General features: G+C 40.2%; 1 protein-coding gene across 4 annotated transcripts in view; it reads right to left on the bottom strand.

The window, feature by feature from the left end:
* Positions 1–16,319, bottom strand: part of Setdb1 (SET domain bifurcated histone lysine methyltransferase 1) — a 36,217-nt gene that overhangs the window by 15,805 nt on the left and 4,093 nt on the right. For all 4 annotated transcript variants that reach the window (XM_010616442.2, XM_010616446.2, XM_010616443.2 and 1 more), the window contains exons 4-9: positions 4,627–4,661; positions 3,889–3,988; positions 2,562–2,687; positions 2,194–2,395; positions 1,587–1,660; positions 593–783 (exon numbers count right to left, since the gene is read on the bottom strand). In XM_010616442.2, coding sequence (XP_010614744.1) covers positions 593–783; positions 1,587–1,660; positions 2,194–2,395; positions 2,562–2,687; positions 3,889–3,988; positions 4,627–4,661 — 728 coding nt within the window. The remainder of the gene's footprint in view (positions 1–592; positions 784–1,586; positions 1,661–2,193; positions 2,396–2,561; positions 2,688–3,888; positions 3,989–4,626; positions 4,662–16,319) is intronic.

Genomic DNA, 16,319 nt, shown 5'->3' with positions numbered 1-16,319 from the left:
AAGAAAAGAAGGACAAGATAAAAACTGACCAAAGCAGTAGGAACAGGTAAGAGAATAAGAAAGAGGAATGCTATGAAATAGAGATAAAATATTTAATCCTCACTTCTGCTTTTTTTGGCACTGCTGGGGATGGAACCCAGGGCCTCAGGCATGCTATACAAGTGCTTATCCACATTCCCTCATTTAAAACATTTTTAAACATTTTTTTTTTTGAGACAGGGTCTTGCTTTGAACTCATTGTGTAGCCCAGGCTGGCCTCAAACTCCTGGCAATCCTCCTGCCTCAGCCTTCCGAATGCTGGGGTTGTAGGCATGTGCCACCATGCCCAATATTATTTAAAAAAAAAAATTTTTTTTTTTTTTTTTTTTTTTTTTGGAGAAAGGATCTCCTGATGTAGGGCAGGCTGGCCTTGAACTCATTATGTAGCCCAAGTTTGTCCCGAACTTGCAGTGATCCCCTGCCTCAGCCTCTTAGGTTCTGGTATTACAGGTATACACTATGACACCCAGCTAGCCCCGCATTATTGTCTCTTACGTCTACCCTCTAATCCCACCTTGGCCTTTGCCTAGAAAATTTCAGGGCAAAACGCTACCAAGAAGAGGATCCTGACAAGGCTGCCGTCCACCTCCTCCACTCGGGACTTCCACCAGGTGCCCTCCCACTCGGTCTTGATAAGCTGGCCACTCTTGAGCAGCACCATGGGGCGGTTGGGGTAGGCTGTGATGTACTCCTCTATGAAGTCTCGGCAGGAGGCGTCTTCAATATCCTCCCAGGTCTTCTGCACTGTCCCAGGGAAGAAGGAGAGCTGAGAGAGGGCAGGCAACACATGTTGTGACAGGGAAGTAGGCTGAAAGGGGCACAGTTGGTATTTCTTCAAGGTGAGATAGAGGAAAAAAATAAAGACATCATAACCTCAAGGGAAGCAAAACCAAGAGTACTTAAGTACTGAACCTCATAGAAGTACACACAAGTCAAGTAAAAATCTAGCAACAAATATTGGTGATTGGATGTTTCTCCTTATAAAAATTCAAATGGATATTCTTCCTCATTTGTTGATACAAGTTTAATGGTAAACAAAAGAAACCAGACGACACCACAGAGTTAACAAGTAAATTTGTCTTTCTCTTCCTAAGATTGTTTAGGGTTCTAAATGTGCAACACAGCAGTGTCAGTTGATTCTTCTGCAATTAAAAATAGTTGCTTCTGTAGCAGTCTGTCCCCAGGCCAAAGTCACAAGTATAGAGGACACGGTGAACCTCTGCCTATCATAGCTTCTGTAGGGAACGTTATGTAGACTACAAACTTATAGAAATGTTAGGTGAAACTAGGAAAAGTAGTAACACTTTCTCAAACCTGAATCACTTAGAAATAAAATCAAAGCACATCTATAATAGGATATCAGCTATGACCTTCTAGTATCTTACTCTTGTTACAAAGGCCTGGCTATAAAGATGGATGATAGTAGTCTATCTCCCAAAGAACATCAGACTTAGACTGGAACACTAAAAGCACTAGGGCTTTTCAACTGGGAATCTGAAGAAGACATCCAAGGTCGAAGAGGAGACTGACAGCTAAGGAGTACTCACGTGGTCGGCACACGGGGTAGAGCTCTGACTGCGTAACATAGGAAGCGTAGCCATCGTCGAAGAAAATGAGGAATCTGCAAAGGAGGGTGACAGGTGAGTGACCTGGGAATTACTGTTTAGCCTGACCTAAGGAAGCTCTTTAATCAGAGATTCATTCCTCTGGATAACTGGACACACTCCAGGGAAGACATTCCAGTCTACTTTCTTCCTTCTCACCCAAAGACCTGGGAGTCCTGCCTTCTTCTAACTGATACAGCCCCACTTTTTGAAAAAACACTCACTCTTGTTCCTCTTTTCCTACTGCATGCTGCCAACCCTTAGACACTCCTCTCTTCCTGTGTGAATTCCATATTCAAAATACCGAGTCACTCGTATCCCAGTTCTCTTCTTGAGAAAAGTGGGTGGGGATGGCAAAAGGTCACCCACACGACTCCTGTGACAAAGAAGTTTCTGGCCACTAACTTAGTACCTTTTAATTCTATGCCAAGGGGTTTCTGGCCACTGGAATTAAGACTACAAAAGGTAACTGTGAAATCTAGGTTGTCATGAATAAGGCAGGTGTTGCACTCCCAACCTTTACTCCCTTCACAATCCTCCTTCCAGGTACCTGAGCTTGTTTTTGACGTTTGGTGTCTCAGCTACAATGCCAGCATAAAGCCAGACCTGATTCCCATCTTTGTATTTGGCTACCACTCGACTGCCCACATACAGGTTGTCAGGAGAAGGGTGGTAATCATAGGCAATATGGTTCCCAGACAGCAGACTCTTTCCTTTGTTGTCAAATTTCACCTTGTATTTCTTTCCTGACCCTGAGTAAAAGGGAAAGACAAACAAAATTTTAAAAAAACTGTCAGTTTCTATATTAACTCCTGGCTGCTGTGTGAGAGACAAAAGAAAGGCTGTGGGGAAAAGACACAATCAACAAGAAACCAACAGGTTTGATAATCTTTAGTGCTCCCTCTAGCTGGAACATACCCACTGTCTGGATGGCAATCAGGGTGCCTTTGTGCCATGTCTTGGTTCTCTTCTTGCCCAGAATCCGCATGCTGACTATCAGGTCACCATCTTTGCTCAGCTCTCCAGACATGTGACTGAAGGTTCCTACAGAGGAAAGCAAAGTTATTACAAAGCATTATGCTGCTTTGGGTAGAGTGGGACGGTAAATACAGCAGTGACAGTCATCAGTGAAAATGTAGTTAATATTTGATCTTCAGCCACTTCTTTTTATTTTTTTGGTACTGGGGATTGAACTCAGGTCCTTGTGCTTGCAAGGCAGGCGGCGGAACCACTGAGCTAAATCCTTGGCCCTCTTCAGCCACTTCTGCTGCCCACCTGGCCAAAGGCAAAAACACAAGACATAGAATATTCAACAATTTATGCTAACAGGAGAAACCTGAATAAATGAAGTTCATATGCAATTCAAGAAGACCTCACTTCAATCCAATGTTTACAACTCCTTATTAATAATGACAACTACCACTCATTAAAGGCTATAAAACATTTTCCGTTCCACAAATAAAGCTTTTCTCACACCTTTTTATAATAGTTAGAATTACTTACTCTCTTCTCCCTAATTTCTTCCTAATTTCAAGAACATGGAAATAGCCTAAATGTAGGGAAATAAAAGGCACTGAGATAAACAAGTAGAGTGCCACATGCTCGCAATCCCAGCACTTTGGAGGACTGCGACAGGAAGATCACAAGTTTGAGCCAAGCCTGGGTAATTTAGTGAGACTGCCTCAAAGAAAAAGTAATAAAAGGGCTGGAAATGTAGTTTAAGAGTAAAGGCCGCTAGGTGTGGTGGCGCACGCCTGTAATCCCAGCACTTGGGAGGCTGAGACAGGAGGATCGCTGTGAGTTCGAGACCAGCCTGGGCTTCATAGTGAGTTCCAGGTCAGTCTCAACTACATAGTGAGACCCTGTCTCAAACAAACTAATAAACAAACAAACAAAAAAAGTGAAGGCTCTGGGTTCAATCCCCAGTACCACAAAAATAATAAATAAGTAAATAAGTGAATGAATAGTATCAGGAAAACACCATTACAGACCAGAAAATGAGTAGCACTACAACAGGCATCTGACAAATAGTAAGAACAATGAGCCTGGCAAATCACAACTAACCAACAAAACAATCAGACAAGGAAAACAAAATCACAAATAATCCAATACTGACCTTGGACATAGAATGCACAGAGTTAAACCAATAGAAGTGGAAAAGGATTTTGCAGTTCTAAAGCAAAACCAGTTACCCATAAAAATCTCTGTAAGAATTCACCTCCCTGTACCTGTCCTTGATCCTAACCTTTATGCAAATCCTGACAACTACTCTTCTTGTTGACGGCATCCATGAACTTCTGGACATCTTGAGCTGATTTTCTTAAGGCAGCCATAGCTTCACGGAGCTATAGGAAAGGAGATGAGGGAAGTAAGTTTTAGTAGCACAGGTTAACAATAACTTCAAAAGGCTGGGGTGTACTTCAGTGGTTGGGTGCTTGCCTAACATATGCAAGGCCCTGGGTTAGATTCCTGGCACTGCTTAAAATAAAGTTAACTTTAGGAAGCTTTTCTCTTCCCTTTTTTTTCTTTCTTTCTGCAGTGTCAGGGTTTGAATGCTGGGCTTCCTGCATGCTAGGCCAGCAGTCTGTCACTGCGAACACCCCAGCTTCCCTAGGAAGAGTTTAAAAATTAATCTCTGCCAGTTGAACTTTCCTACATTTTACTTTCATAAAGCACTCAGTGCTGCTTTACATTCTTGTAATATCTGTTAGAGAAGACTAACTCACATGGCTGATCACAGGGTGAATGTGTTGATGACTAAACTGAATGAATGGTCAAGCCAAAAACTTCCTTTTTGCAGAGCTGGGGATTAATCTCTGTACCTTGTGCTTGTGAGGTAGGTGGTGGAACCACTGAGCCAAATCCCAAGCCTGTGCTTCTTACGTATTAGGAAAGTGCTTTAGTACTGAGCTGTACACCAAGCCAAGTCTCATCCCATTTCAACTCTGTACCTCTCAGTCTTCCTTTACCCACCGGATCTTACCTTCTGGTCTTTGGGAGTTCTGCTCCCAGCATCACCTATGGAAGAGAACTCGGATTGAGTGTCAGAGAGCTTGGTTATTTAAAAACATCACCATAGAAACATTATCAATAGCAATTGAAAATAATCTAAATATAGAGATAGACATTCTTGGGTTGTTTTTTTTTCATACTTGTAAAACTTCTCAACACAGTCTGGAAAGGTATATAGTATATGAATGACAGTTTCTTTTTTCATTTTTTAAGACAGGGCCTTGCTATGTAGCTCAGGCTGACTTTGAAGTCACTACGTAGCACAGGCCGGCCTTGAACTTGGCGGGGGGGGATGTTCCTGTCTCAACCTTCCACATGCTGGGATTACAGGCATGTGTCACCACGCCTGGAAACAGTGCTTACTCATGGAGAAGGTACCTGGACAGGTGATAAGTCTATGGAAAAGTGGGTTACTTTAGATCTAAATTTTTATAATAATTTACATATGAATTATTTGTACAACTTTAAAAAATGAGACATGGCTAACAAATTAAATCAAGTATTTTTTTTTTTCAGAGCTATGGATTTAACTCAAGTCTTATACACACTAGGCAAGTACTCTACTACTAAGTGAAATCCACAGCTCAAAATATTTCCTTTCTTCCTCCTGTATTGGGGACTGAACCCAGGACCTCCTGCATGTTAGGCAAGCACTCTATCAATGAGATATCGCCAGCCCAAAATGTTTATTCTTAAACGGCTCTGTGCAATAGAACTACCTCTGACGACAGAAATGTCCTGCATCTTCACTGTCCAAGCCATATTTGGCATTTTAGTTAACATGGAATGTGGCTAGTACAGCTGAGGAAATAAATTCTAAATTTCAGTGAATTAAAGCTAACATTTTAATTGTTGTATACTACACATACCATAAATTCACTCTTCAGACACACTGCCATCTATAACCCTCAAAAGCCTTTCCCTTGCTTTTGTATTTTTGAGTCAGGGTCTTGCTAAATAGTTCAGGCTGGTCTTGAACTTGCCATGTTGCCCAGGCCAGCCTTGAACTTGCAATGATCTTCCCGGCAGTTTCCCAAGTGCTGGGATTATGAGTGTGTGCCATCATGCCTGGCCCTCCCTCTCACTTAGCCCTTTGCTCTTTGTGAAGCAGTTCTGAAAGCCCTCTTTTGTCACTGCCTTTCTGAGGTATGCCACCCAGGAGAAATGTAGGCTCATAAAAACACTGCAGCATGTCCTCATCCACCTTATTTATCTGCCAGGCCTGCCATCAGGTGACTTCTGCCTCTTCCCAAAGTTCAAATGATCACGAAAGGGTGAATGTTTTGAATGAATTCAGGACATCAAGGCAGCCACAACAGCACAAACTAAAGACACTCATGAAGGAGGACTTCCAGAACTGCTTCAGAAAGAGCAGGGGTGGGGCAGGGGATTCAGTTCAGTTCAGTGGTTCTGCCATCTGCCTTGCAAGCACAAGGTCCTGAGTTCGAGGCCCAGTACACCCCCCCACAAAGCAGGGGGAATATTTTAAGGGGAATTAATGGCAACGTGTCTCTTACTATAATTTTTTTTTTGGGGGGGGTCTTTTTTGAGACAGGGTCTCACTATGTAGTTGAAACTGACCTGGAACTCACTATGTAGCCCAGGCTGGTCTCGAACTCACAGCGATCCTCCTGCCTCAGCCTCTGATCCTCCTGCCTCAGCCTCCGAGTGCTGGGATTACAGGCGTGTGCTACCACGCCCGGCTCTTACTATAATTTTTAAAAATTTAAAAACACACTATACTTTTCAATTACGCATAAGGCTGTACAATTATCTTCACTATTGAATTCCAGAATGTTTTCTTCACTCTAAAAGAAACACCATGCCTATTAGCAGTGATTCCCCTTCTCCCTCCTAGCAATCCAGGCAAGAAGTAATTGTCTGTATCTATGGGTCTGCCTATTCTGGACATTTCACACACACCAAAAAAAAAAAAAAAAAAAAAAAAAAGAGCAGTAGCAGCATACCATATGTGCTTCAGATGTGGCTCATTTATGTTGTGAGCATGTATAAAGACTTCTTTACTTTTCTTTTCGTTCTGAGACTGGGTCTTGCTAGGTCACACATAGTTGAATTTTGGGCTCAAGTGATGCTTCCACCTTAGTTTCCTGAGTGCTGAGACTACAGGGTCATAGCACCATGCTCATCCCCAGGTTTAACCTTTTGAGGAATGGAAAGACTGCTTTCCAATGTGACTGCAACCACCTTACATTCCCACAAGCAATTTATTTTTTTTAAGTAAAACATTTATCGGTACATTTTAGATATACACAATAACATTCATCATAGACAATTTGTACCTGTACAGGATGTATCTTTTTTTCCCCACCCACCCCTACAACCCGTCTTCACCTCATTTATAAAAGCTTCCTACAAGCAATTTATGAAGGTTCAAATTTCTCCATATACTCATCAACATTTGTAATTGTTTTGTTTTTATTTTTGAGACAGGGTTTCACTATGTAGACCAGGCTGGCCTCTAACTTATGGCCCTCTTGTCTCAGCCTTGACTTACTGGGATGACAGGCATGTACTACCATGCCCAGTTACTGCATTTAAAATAAAAAATATATATATATTTACTGCAGTACTGGGGACTAAACCCAGGGCCTTTGGAGTGAGCTACATCTCCAGCCTTTAATATTTTTGTGGAGACAGGATCATTAAATTGCCCCGGCCTTGTGTGCCTCAGTCTCCCAGAGTGCTGGAGTGCCTGTTTATTTCATTTTGATTACAGACATACCAATGAATATATTGATTTTTATTTCCCCCAATGATAATGATGTTGAGCATCTTTTCATGTATTGGCCATTTACAAATCATCTTCAAAGAAATGTCTATCAAAATTCTTTGCCCATTTTAAAGTTGTATTGTTTGTTTGTATGCATGTATGTATTTATTTATTGGTACCAGGGATCAAACTTGGGACCTTGCACTTGTAAGGCAGGTGGTAGCACCACAGAGCTAAATCCCCGGGCCCTGTTTTATTTCTTTTTAAACACAGGGTCTTGCTACATAGTTCAGGCTGGCCTTGAACTTATGGCGAACCTCCTGCCTCAAGACTCCTGAGTGATGGGATTGCCAGTGTGTGCCACCATGCCCAGCTTGTCTTTTCATTGTTAAATTGTAAAATGTTTTAGGCACTTTCCTTGTCACTGGGACAAAATATATGACACCTGCAACTTAAAGAAGAGGTTTATTTTGCCTCATGTTTTTGGAAGCTTCAGTCCTCATATGATTGGCTGCATAGCTAAAGGAGGTGGGCCGAAGAAAGGCTGCTCACATCTTGGGAGCCAGAAAGCAGAGCATGAAGGAAGCAGCTAGGAAAGGGGATACACCTCTCCCTTCTAGGTCACACCCGACCTCCTAAGAGCAAGCCAGCCATTAGCCTTCACAATCCAGTCACATTCCAAAAAGCCCTGCCTGGAGCACAGGAGGTTTTGAGGGAGACATCAAGATAAAAACATAACGAGATATGAGATTAGGGCCTGGCAAAGCTGGCTGGGGAGTAAGCATGACCTACCTAATCACAAGATTCTACAACCCAGGGGCAGAATAGTTCCCAGAACCCTGCCCACAGACTTGTCCAGAGACTTGCAGCTTTTCAGCAGACTGGCCTGGACCCAAAATCAGCCTGAGGCATAGGATCCCAGCGCGCCTCTCAGGAACCCTACGTAGATGTTCTGGTGAGTTTCCTCGATTAGGACATAGCTGCAAAGAAGGGCTTGCTATCCTGGTTTTCCTCATGGTAGCCCACCACTGGGTGTACTTTTATCTTCATTTTTCCTCTTTTTTTCGGTACCAGGGATCAAACCCAGGTCCTTACACTTGTGAGGCAGGCAGCAGAACCACTGAGCTAAATCCCCTGCCCATTATTTTTCCTCTTTTACTTGTCCCAAGCTTGCTCTACGGAGCCAGTTTATTTTTTGCTTTTATTTCTTCAAATAAACTTTGCCACTGCTTTTGTTCATTTTGTTTAATTCTTTGAGATGAGAAGAACCTGGAATCCAACTCCAGAAGGAGGGGTGAGCAACCCCAAATCAGTAACAAGTGATTACCTGGTGAGCCGCTTCTAGTAGAAGCTACCCGATAATGATGAGTTTTTTCTATATTCTAGATGATAACAGACCCTTTAAATTTCACTTAATTTAGGTTTAGATGGGCACATGTGGTTAGCAGCTATGATACCGGTACAGTTTCAAAGATTTAAATATATATTAAAAATAGAAAATAGAGTTAGGGATTTAGCTCAGTGGTTCTGCCTCCTGCCTCGCAAGTTCAAGTTCAATCCCCAGTACCAACCCCCGCTCCAAAGAAAATAATAAGCTAGGCATGGTGGCAGAAGTCTGTAACCTCAGCACTAGGGGAGGCTAAGACAACAAGATTGTGATTCAGGCCAGTCTAGGCTTTACACTAAGCTTAAGGCCAGCCTGGACTATGAGATGCTGTCATAAAAAAATAAAAACAAAAAAATAAAGAAGAATAACAGTAACAAGAAAAAAAATCTCCTCAAAAGAAAACAATGTTAAAAAAATGTAAATGTCCTGAATTACCAATGTAATTAAATAAACTATCAGACAAGCAAAGCCCAGAAGTTCTGAAAGGAGGAGCCAGCCGGGCAGGGTGGCATACACCTGTCATCCCAGCACTAGGGAGGCTGCTTCTGAGTTCCAGGCCAAACTGGGCTACTTCAGGGCCAGCCTAACCTGTAAGAGGAGAACCCGCTTCAAAAAAAACCAAAAAAAGCTCAGAAAGGATCCTTTTTTGTTTTTTTGTTTTGTTTTGTTTTGTTTTGTACCAGGGACTGAACTTGGGTCCTTGCACTTCCAAGGCAGGCCACCGAACCGCTGAGCTAACTCCCCGGCCTCAGAAAGGATATTTTAATAACACGTAGGAATGACATTCAGTTTTAAAAGTTAGGATACAAAATGATTTGATAATTCAATCTTGCAGAAAACAAACATATACCATGTATGTGTGTGTATTTCTCAAAGAGCAATGTATATGATATATGAATAATTTTATTATCTGGACTTAAGTGGAAAAGGCTTCAAAACATGTTTTAAATGGGGTGCAGTGGCATATGTGGGTAATCCCAGTTCCGTGGAAGGCTGAAGCAGGAGGATCATGAGTTTGAGTCCCACTGGGGCAACTCAGTGAAATCCAGTCAAGAATTTTTTAAAAAATGGGCCTGGGCATACATATAACTCAGGGAGAGTGCCCCTGGGTTCAATTTCCAATACCATAAAAACAAAATAACGGGGATTTAGCTCAGTGGTTCTGCCGCCTGCCTCGCAAGTGCAAGGACCCGACTTCAATCCCTGGTACCAAAAACCAAAACAAAACAAAAACAAAGTAAAACACCTGTCCTATATTTGAGGAAGGCATTCATTTTTCAGTTTTTTTTCTTGCTTTTAAAATACATTCAAATAGCTGGGTGTGGTGGTGCACCCCTGTAATCCCAGCACTCGGGAGGCTGAGTCAGGAGGATCAGATCAGCCTGGGCTACATAGTGAGTTCCTGCTCAGTCTCAACTACATAGTGAGACCCCATCTCAAAAAAACAAAAACAAACAAAAAAACCAAAAAACATTCAAATAACCATATCACCCAGTAACACCACCATGAAGTATATATTCAAAGGAAATTCAATCAGTATATTAAAGATAGCTGCACCCCTATTCACAACAGCAAAGAAATGCAAACCTGCCAGGCATGGTGGTGCACGCCTGTAATCCCAGCACTGGGGAGGCTGAGGCAGGAGGATCACTGTGAGTTCAAGACCAGCCTGGGCTACATAGTGAGTTCCAGGTCAGTCTCAACTACGTGGTGAGACCCTGTCTCAAAAAAAAAGATAAAATAAAATAAAAAAAATAAACCTAAGTGTTCATCAACTCATGAATGGATAAAGAAAATGTGGTACACATATACAATGGGAAATATTATTTAACAACTAAAAAGTATTAAGTTGTTGCTATGCATGGTGGTACATGCCTATAATCACAGCATTCAAGAGTCTGAGGTAGGAGGATTATTTCAAGTTAGGAGGATTATTTCAAGTTGGACGCCAGCCTGAGCTACGTAGTAAATTCAAGGTCAGGCCAAATTACATAGTGAGACCCTATTTTTTTTAAAGTATTAAATTCCCTCACTTGCTGCAATATGGATGGGAATTAAGTGAAGCAAACCAGACACAGAAAGTCAAATACCTCATGATCTCACTCGTGTGGAATCTTAAAAAGGTGAACTTCTAAACTATGGTATTTACCACAGGCTAGGGAGATAAGAAGGAAACAAGAGTATGTGTAAGGTTGATAACTAGGTACCAAGCTCTACAGCTGGATGGGAGAAAAAAGTTCTGGCATTCTAGTGTACAGCAGGGTGACTATAAATAACAGTATACATGCACGTGGGGAAGGTGCCAGGGACTCAACCTAAGACTTCACACAGTATACCGGTACACTCTACCACTGAGCAACGCCCCAGCCCCTTTATTAGATATTTAAAAAAAAGGCTTTTTCAAATTTTCAACCTAAATGATACATCTTATGAGATGTTTACTCTGATTTAAACACAACACAATGTATACATATACTGAAATATTAGTGGAACCCTATAAATGTGTACAATTTTTATGTATCATTTAATTTTTAAAAATCATGTGGCAGATCGAGGTTATATTTCAGTGGTGCTGCACCTGCCTGGCAAGTGCAAGGTCCTGAGTTTGATCCCAGGTATGGGAGGGGAATCACATGAAAAAAATTCAAACACTATAAAAAGCACATGCATAGTAAAATATTAAGTCTCTTTCCCATCTTTGCTTCTAGTTATTTGCCCCAAACAACCAATATTATCAGTCTCTTTTCTGCTAAAGATAGACTATAAATGTAAGTAAGTGTATCACCTTCCTTCTATCCTTTCACTTACACTCGACATGCAGTGTTCACGATGCTTTTTTTGGCAGTCCTGGGTAATGAACCTAGTGCACTATAACCCCATTCTGTTTTACTCTGAGACAGCATCTTGCTAAATTGTCCAGGCTGACCTTGAATTTGTGATCATCTTGCTTCAGCCTCTCTCCGTGCTAGGATTGCAGGTATGTGCCCCTGCTCAGCTTATTCTTATCTATTTGTTTTTGTTTTTAGTTTTGTTTTTTTGTACTGGGGATCAAACTTGGGTCCTTGCGCTTGTGAGGCAGATGGCAGAACCACTGAGCTAAATCCCCAGCCCCTGTCTATTTTTTAAAAATTATGGTAAAATACACATAATGTAAACTTTGCATTTTGAAGTATGTAGTTCAACGGTATTAACTACCTTCATATTGTTGTGCACTATCTCTGGAACTCACTTCATCTTACAGAACTGAAACTCTATCCATAAATAGTAACTCCTGACCCACCGCCTCTAGACTTTCGGAGACTTAACTTTCTGTCTCTATGAATTTAACTGTTCAAAGTGTATCATATAAATGGAAACATACAGTATTTGTCTTTTTGTGACAGGCTTATCTCACTCAGCATAAATGTCCTCAAGTTCATTTGTCTTTTTTCTTTTCTAATGACTATATACACAAATCCTTTAGATGATATCACATACATTAAATAAGATACTCAAGTGTTCTACTACTACTTACCTATATCCCCAACCTCTATTTTTTAATTTAATCCATTATCAATAAGTATTCGTATAGAATAAAAATGTTACAATGAACATCTTTAAGTATGACATTAAGGTCTGAATGGAGTCATTATTAAAATATGTCTAAATACTAGACAAATTTGTTACAGGTATTAATTATAGGTGATGTCAGTAAACAGATCGAGGTTATATTTCAGGTATTAGTAAAGAAGGTATTAGTAAAAATGTTCAAGGCAATAACTCCTGTAAAAGACCTGAATTAAATGTCAAGCTTGGTAAAAACAGAAACAGAATTTTTATTCCAATAAATTGAAAACTTAAGACAAAATGGATAAATCACTAACTGTTAAAACTGTTTCAATATGTACTAGAATAGAAAAGCCTCATATAAAGAAAAACCCACGTAGATGGGTTTATAAGCAAATTCTATAAGATTCCCAAAGAGAAGATAATTTCAGTCTTGCAAACACTTTCAAAGAAAAGAGAAAGAAATACCATATATTTCTTTCTATAAAGCCACTGAAATCTGAATACTAAAACCATGTAAAGGATAATAGGGAAAAAAATTATAGGGTCTTTTCTCCCATTGTAGAATTAGGAAAAATTCTAAATAATGCTAGATGTGGTGATGGTGCAGGTCTCTAATCTCAGCTACTCAGGAGGCCAACGCTAAAGGGCTGAAAGTTTGAGGCCAGCCTACACAATTTAGTGAAACACTGTCTCAAAAATAAAACTTATGTAGATGTAACTCACTGGTAGAGCACTTGCATAGCCAATGTGCTTGGATTCAATCCTCAGCACTCCCCAAATACAAAAAAGGCTCCTAAATACAGTATCAGTGCATCAAAAGGATCAATATTTAGCCTGATATGGTGTATCTCTGGGCTCCCAAGCTTAGGTAGGAGGATTACAAAATTGAGCCCAGCCTGGGCAAATGAATGAGACTGTCTCAAAATAGCTCAGTAGGAAGGCCTTGGGTTCAAAAGCAAAAACAAAACAAAAAACACCAATAATGTGAAATAGGAAGAAAAGGGCTGAAGGTGTAGGGGAAGTGGGAAAGGTAGAGGAAAGGAAATAAGGGACAAGAAAAATTATGAGAAAAGGAAAAAATGGAAACAAACTCTTTCCAAATAGGGGAGAGTGGAAGGGGTGAAGGGAGGGCAGGGGTATGGGGAAAAAATGAGAACCAAGATCTGTCATGTAAGGGTACAAGATCCCAATGATGAATATAACTGTACTGTATACCTAAGAAGTACCAATAAACTCAATAAGATAAAAAAAACCCAAAAATCTCAATAAATTAAAAAGCCAGCCTGAAATGCATAGACCTTGGTTCCAAAAAAAAAGGGTGGTGGGAGTTCAAGGCTAGCCTGAACTAGATAGGGAGACTCTGTTTCAAAAACCAAACCCACTCCCTCTAAAAAATTCAAAGAAAGTTATAGGCTTCTCTCTTTCATAGCAGTACATTTGGAAAATTTCTAAATAATGCTAGGTATGGTGGTACAGATCTGTAATTCCAGCTACTCAGGAGGCTGAGGCAGGAAGACTGTAAATTTGGGGCCAATCTCAAACAGAAAAAAATCCAGAAACTAAATAAAATTTGGAGTTTACTAAAAGTAATGCAACAGAAAAATAAATAAATAAAGTAATGCACCAGGGCCAGGGATTTGGCTCAGTGGTGCTGCCGCTTGCCTTGCAAATGCAAGGTCCCATGTTCAATCCCTGGTACACCCCCCGCCAAAGTAATGCACCAGTTATCATGACAATACATTAACACTAGAAGAAACTAGATGAAAGATATAAAGAAACGCTCTGTATTATTTTTTTAACTCTGTAATTTTTGTTGTTGTTTGTTCTGAGACAGGATCTCACTATGTAGTTCAGGCTAGCTTTGAATTTATCATATAGCTCAGGCTGGCCTCGAACTCATGGTGATCCTCCTGCCTCAGCTTCGAGAGTGCTGGAACTATAGGCATGTGCCACCACGTAACCCATCCACCCTCTGTAAATTTAAAATTATTACAAAAGAAAATTTATTTAAGGGGCTGGGGATTTAGCTCAAAGGCATTCTATCTGGAAAGCACAAGGTCCTGTGTTTTATCCCCGGTACCAAAGGGGGAAAAAAAAAACAAAAGGAAAGAAAGAAAACATATTTAATAGAAAGTCCACAAAGAAAAGTTCAAGTCAAAATGGCCTCAATGCTGAAGGTATCAATTTTAAGGATGAAATATAGCATATTCCACAATACTAAAGGGAACATTTTACAGCTCATCTTATAAATGCCTATATTACCTGAATACCAAGCCAAACAAAAATCCAACAGAACTACAAATCAAGAACGCTCAAAATGATGCAAATTAGTAACACACTATTAGCAAATCACTTCCAGTACCACATAAAAAGTATACATTAAAACCAAGTTTATTTCAGGAATGCAAGGTTGGTTTAATATCCCCACCAAATTATTGTAATCTCTCTCTCTCTTTTTTGGTACAGTGGATTATACTCCAGACCTTGCACTTGCAAGGCAGGTGGTGGAACCACTGAGCTAAAGCCCTGGCCCTTCTTTCCCTTTTCTGAGAGGAGGGATGTTACTAGGTGCTGGAGGTTAAACCCAGAGCCTTTGTACTGAGCTACATTCTGCAACCCCCCTGCCTTTTCTTTGAGACAGGGTCTTACTATTGCTAAGTTGCCCTGGCTGGACTCAAACTTGCAACCCTCCTGCTTCAGCTTCCAGAATGCTGGGATCACAGGTGTTTATGTCACCATGCTCAGCTGATATAAGCTATTAACTGGACAAAAGCTATCTACAAGGAAAATGTAGACCAAGTAGCAGACAAAAATCCCAAAATCCATAAAACAAAAGTTCAAAATTCAATCAAAGTATGATTAAAAATTCTGAGCAAACTAGAAATAAAAGTGGGGCTGGGGATTTAGCTCAGTGGTTCTGCCACCAGCCTTGCAAGTGCAAGGGCCCGAGTTCTATTCCCAGTACCAAAAAAAAAAGAAAAGATAAAGGGCATTTATAGAAAACCTATAGCTAACATCAAAATCAGTGGTTAATGATCAAATACTTTCACTCTAAAACCAGGAACAAGGAAAGATATCTGTTCTCAAATCTTTTACTCAACATACCGAATGTTCTACAATCAAGTAACAAATGAGGCATCCAGATTAGAAGGAAAGAAGTAAAGTTAACTTTATTTCCATGACCTAGTTTTAGAACAATCCTAAAGAATCAACAAAGAACTTCTAGAACTACTAAGTAAGCTTACTAAGTAACTCAACTGTATTATTATACCCCAAAACATTATGAAAATTATCTCATTCACATTAGCATAAAATATTTAGGAATAAGTTTAACAAAAAATGCAAGAGTGAGAAAAACTGATGAGAGAAACTAAAGACATAAATTAATGGAGTGATATAGCATGTTCCTAGATTAAAATTTAATATTATTAAGAAGGCTAAAATCCTCAAATTGATTTCCATAGTCAATATGATCCTTACTAAAAATCCTTTACTGTCTGTCTGTCTCTTTTTGGAGTAGGAAATAACAAGCTGATCCTAAAATTTGTATGTAATATATATGAAATATAAATAAATCTGGGAGACTTGTGCTAACTGATATCAATATTTACCAAAAAGCTACAGTAATTAAGATAGTATGGTGCTGGTAGAGACAAACATTTATATCAATATAACAGAAGATCCTCACACTGATCAGTTGATTTCTGAAAAAGATACCATAATGACACATTCCAACAAATGTGTGGGGACACCTAGGTAGCCATATTTAAAAGAACTGTCAGCCCTTACCTTAATTTTTATTCCTCAGAAGACACCATTAACAAACTGAAAATGTAATCCCAGCACTCGGGAGGCTGAGGCAGGAGGATCGCTGTGAGTTCGAGATCACCCTGGGCTACATAGTGAGTTCCAGGTCAGTCTCAACTACACAGTGAGACCCTGCTTCAAAAAAACAAAAAAAAAAAACAAAGAAATAAATACGTAGCCACGGGCCGGC

This window comes from Fukomys damarensis, unplaced genomic scaffold (assembly GCF_012274545.1).
Source record: "Fukomys damarensis isolate Sample0158 unplaced genomic scaffold, DMR_v1.0_HiC HiC_scaffold_33, whole genome shotgun sequence".
NCBI classification, from domain to species: Eukaryota; Metazoa; Chordata; class Mammalia; order Rodentia; family Bathyergidae; genus Fukomys; species Fukomys damarensis.
Note: the sequence above shows the minus strand (reverse complement) of the source record. Positions and strands in the feature narration are given on the sequence as shown.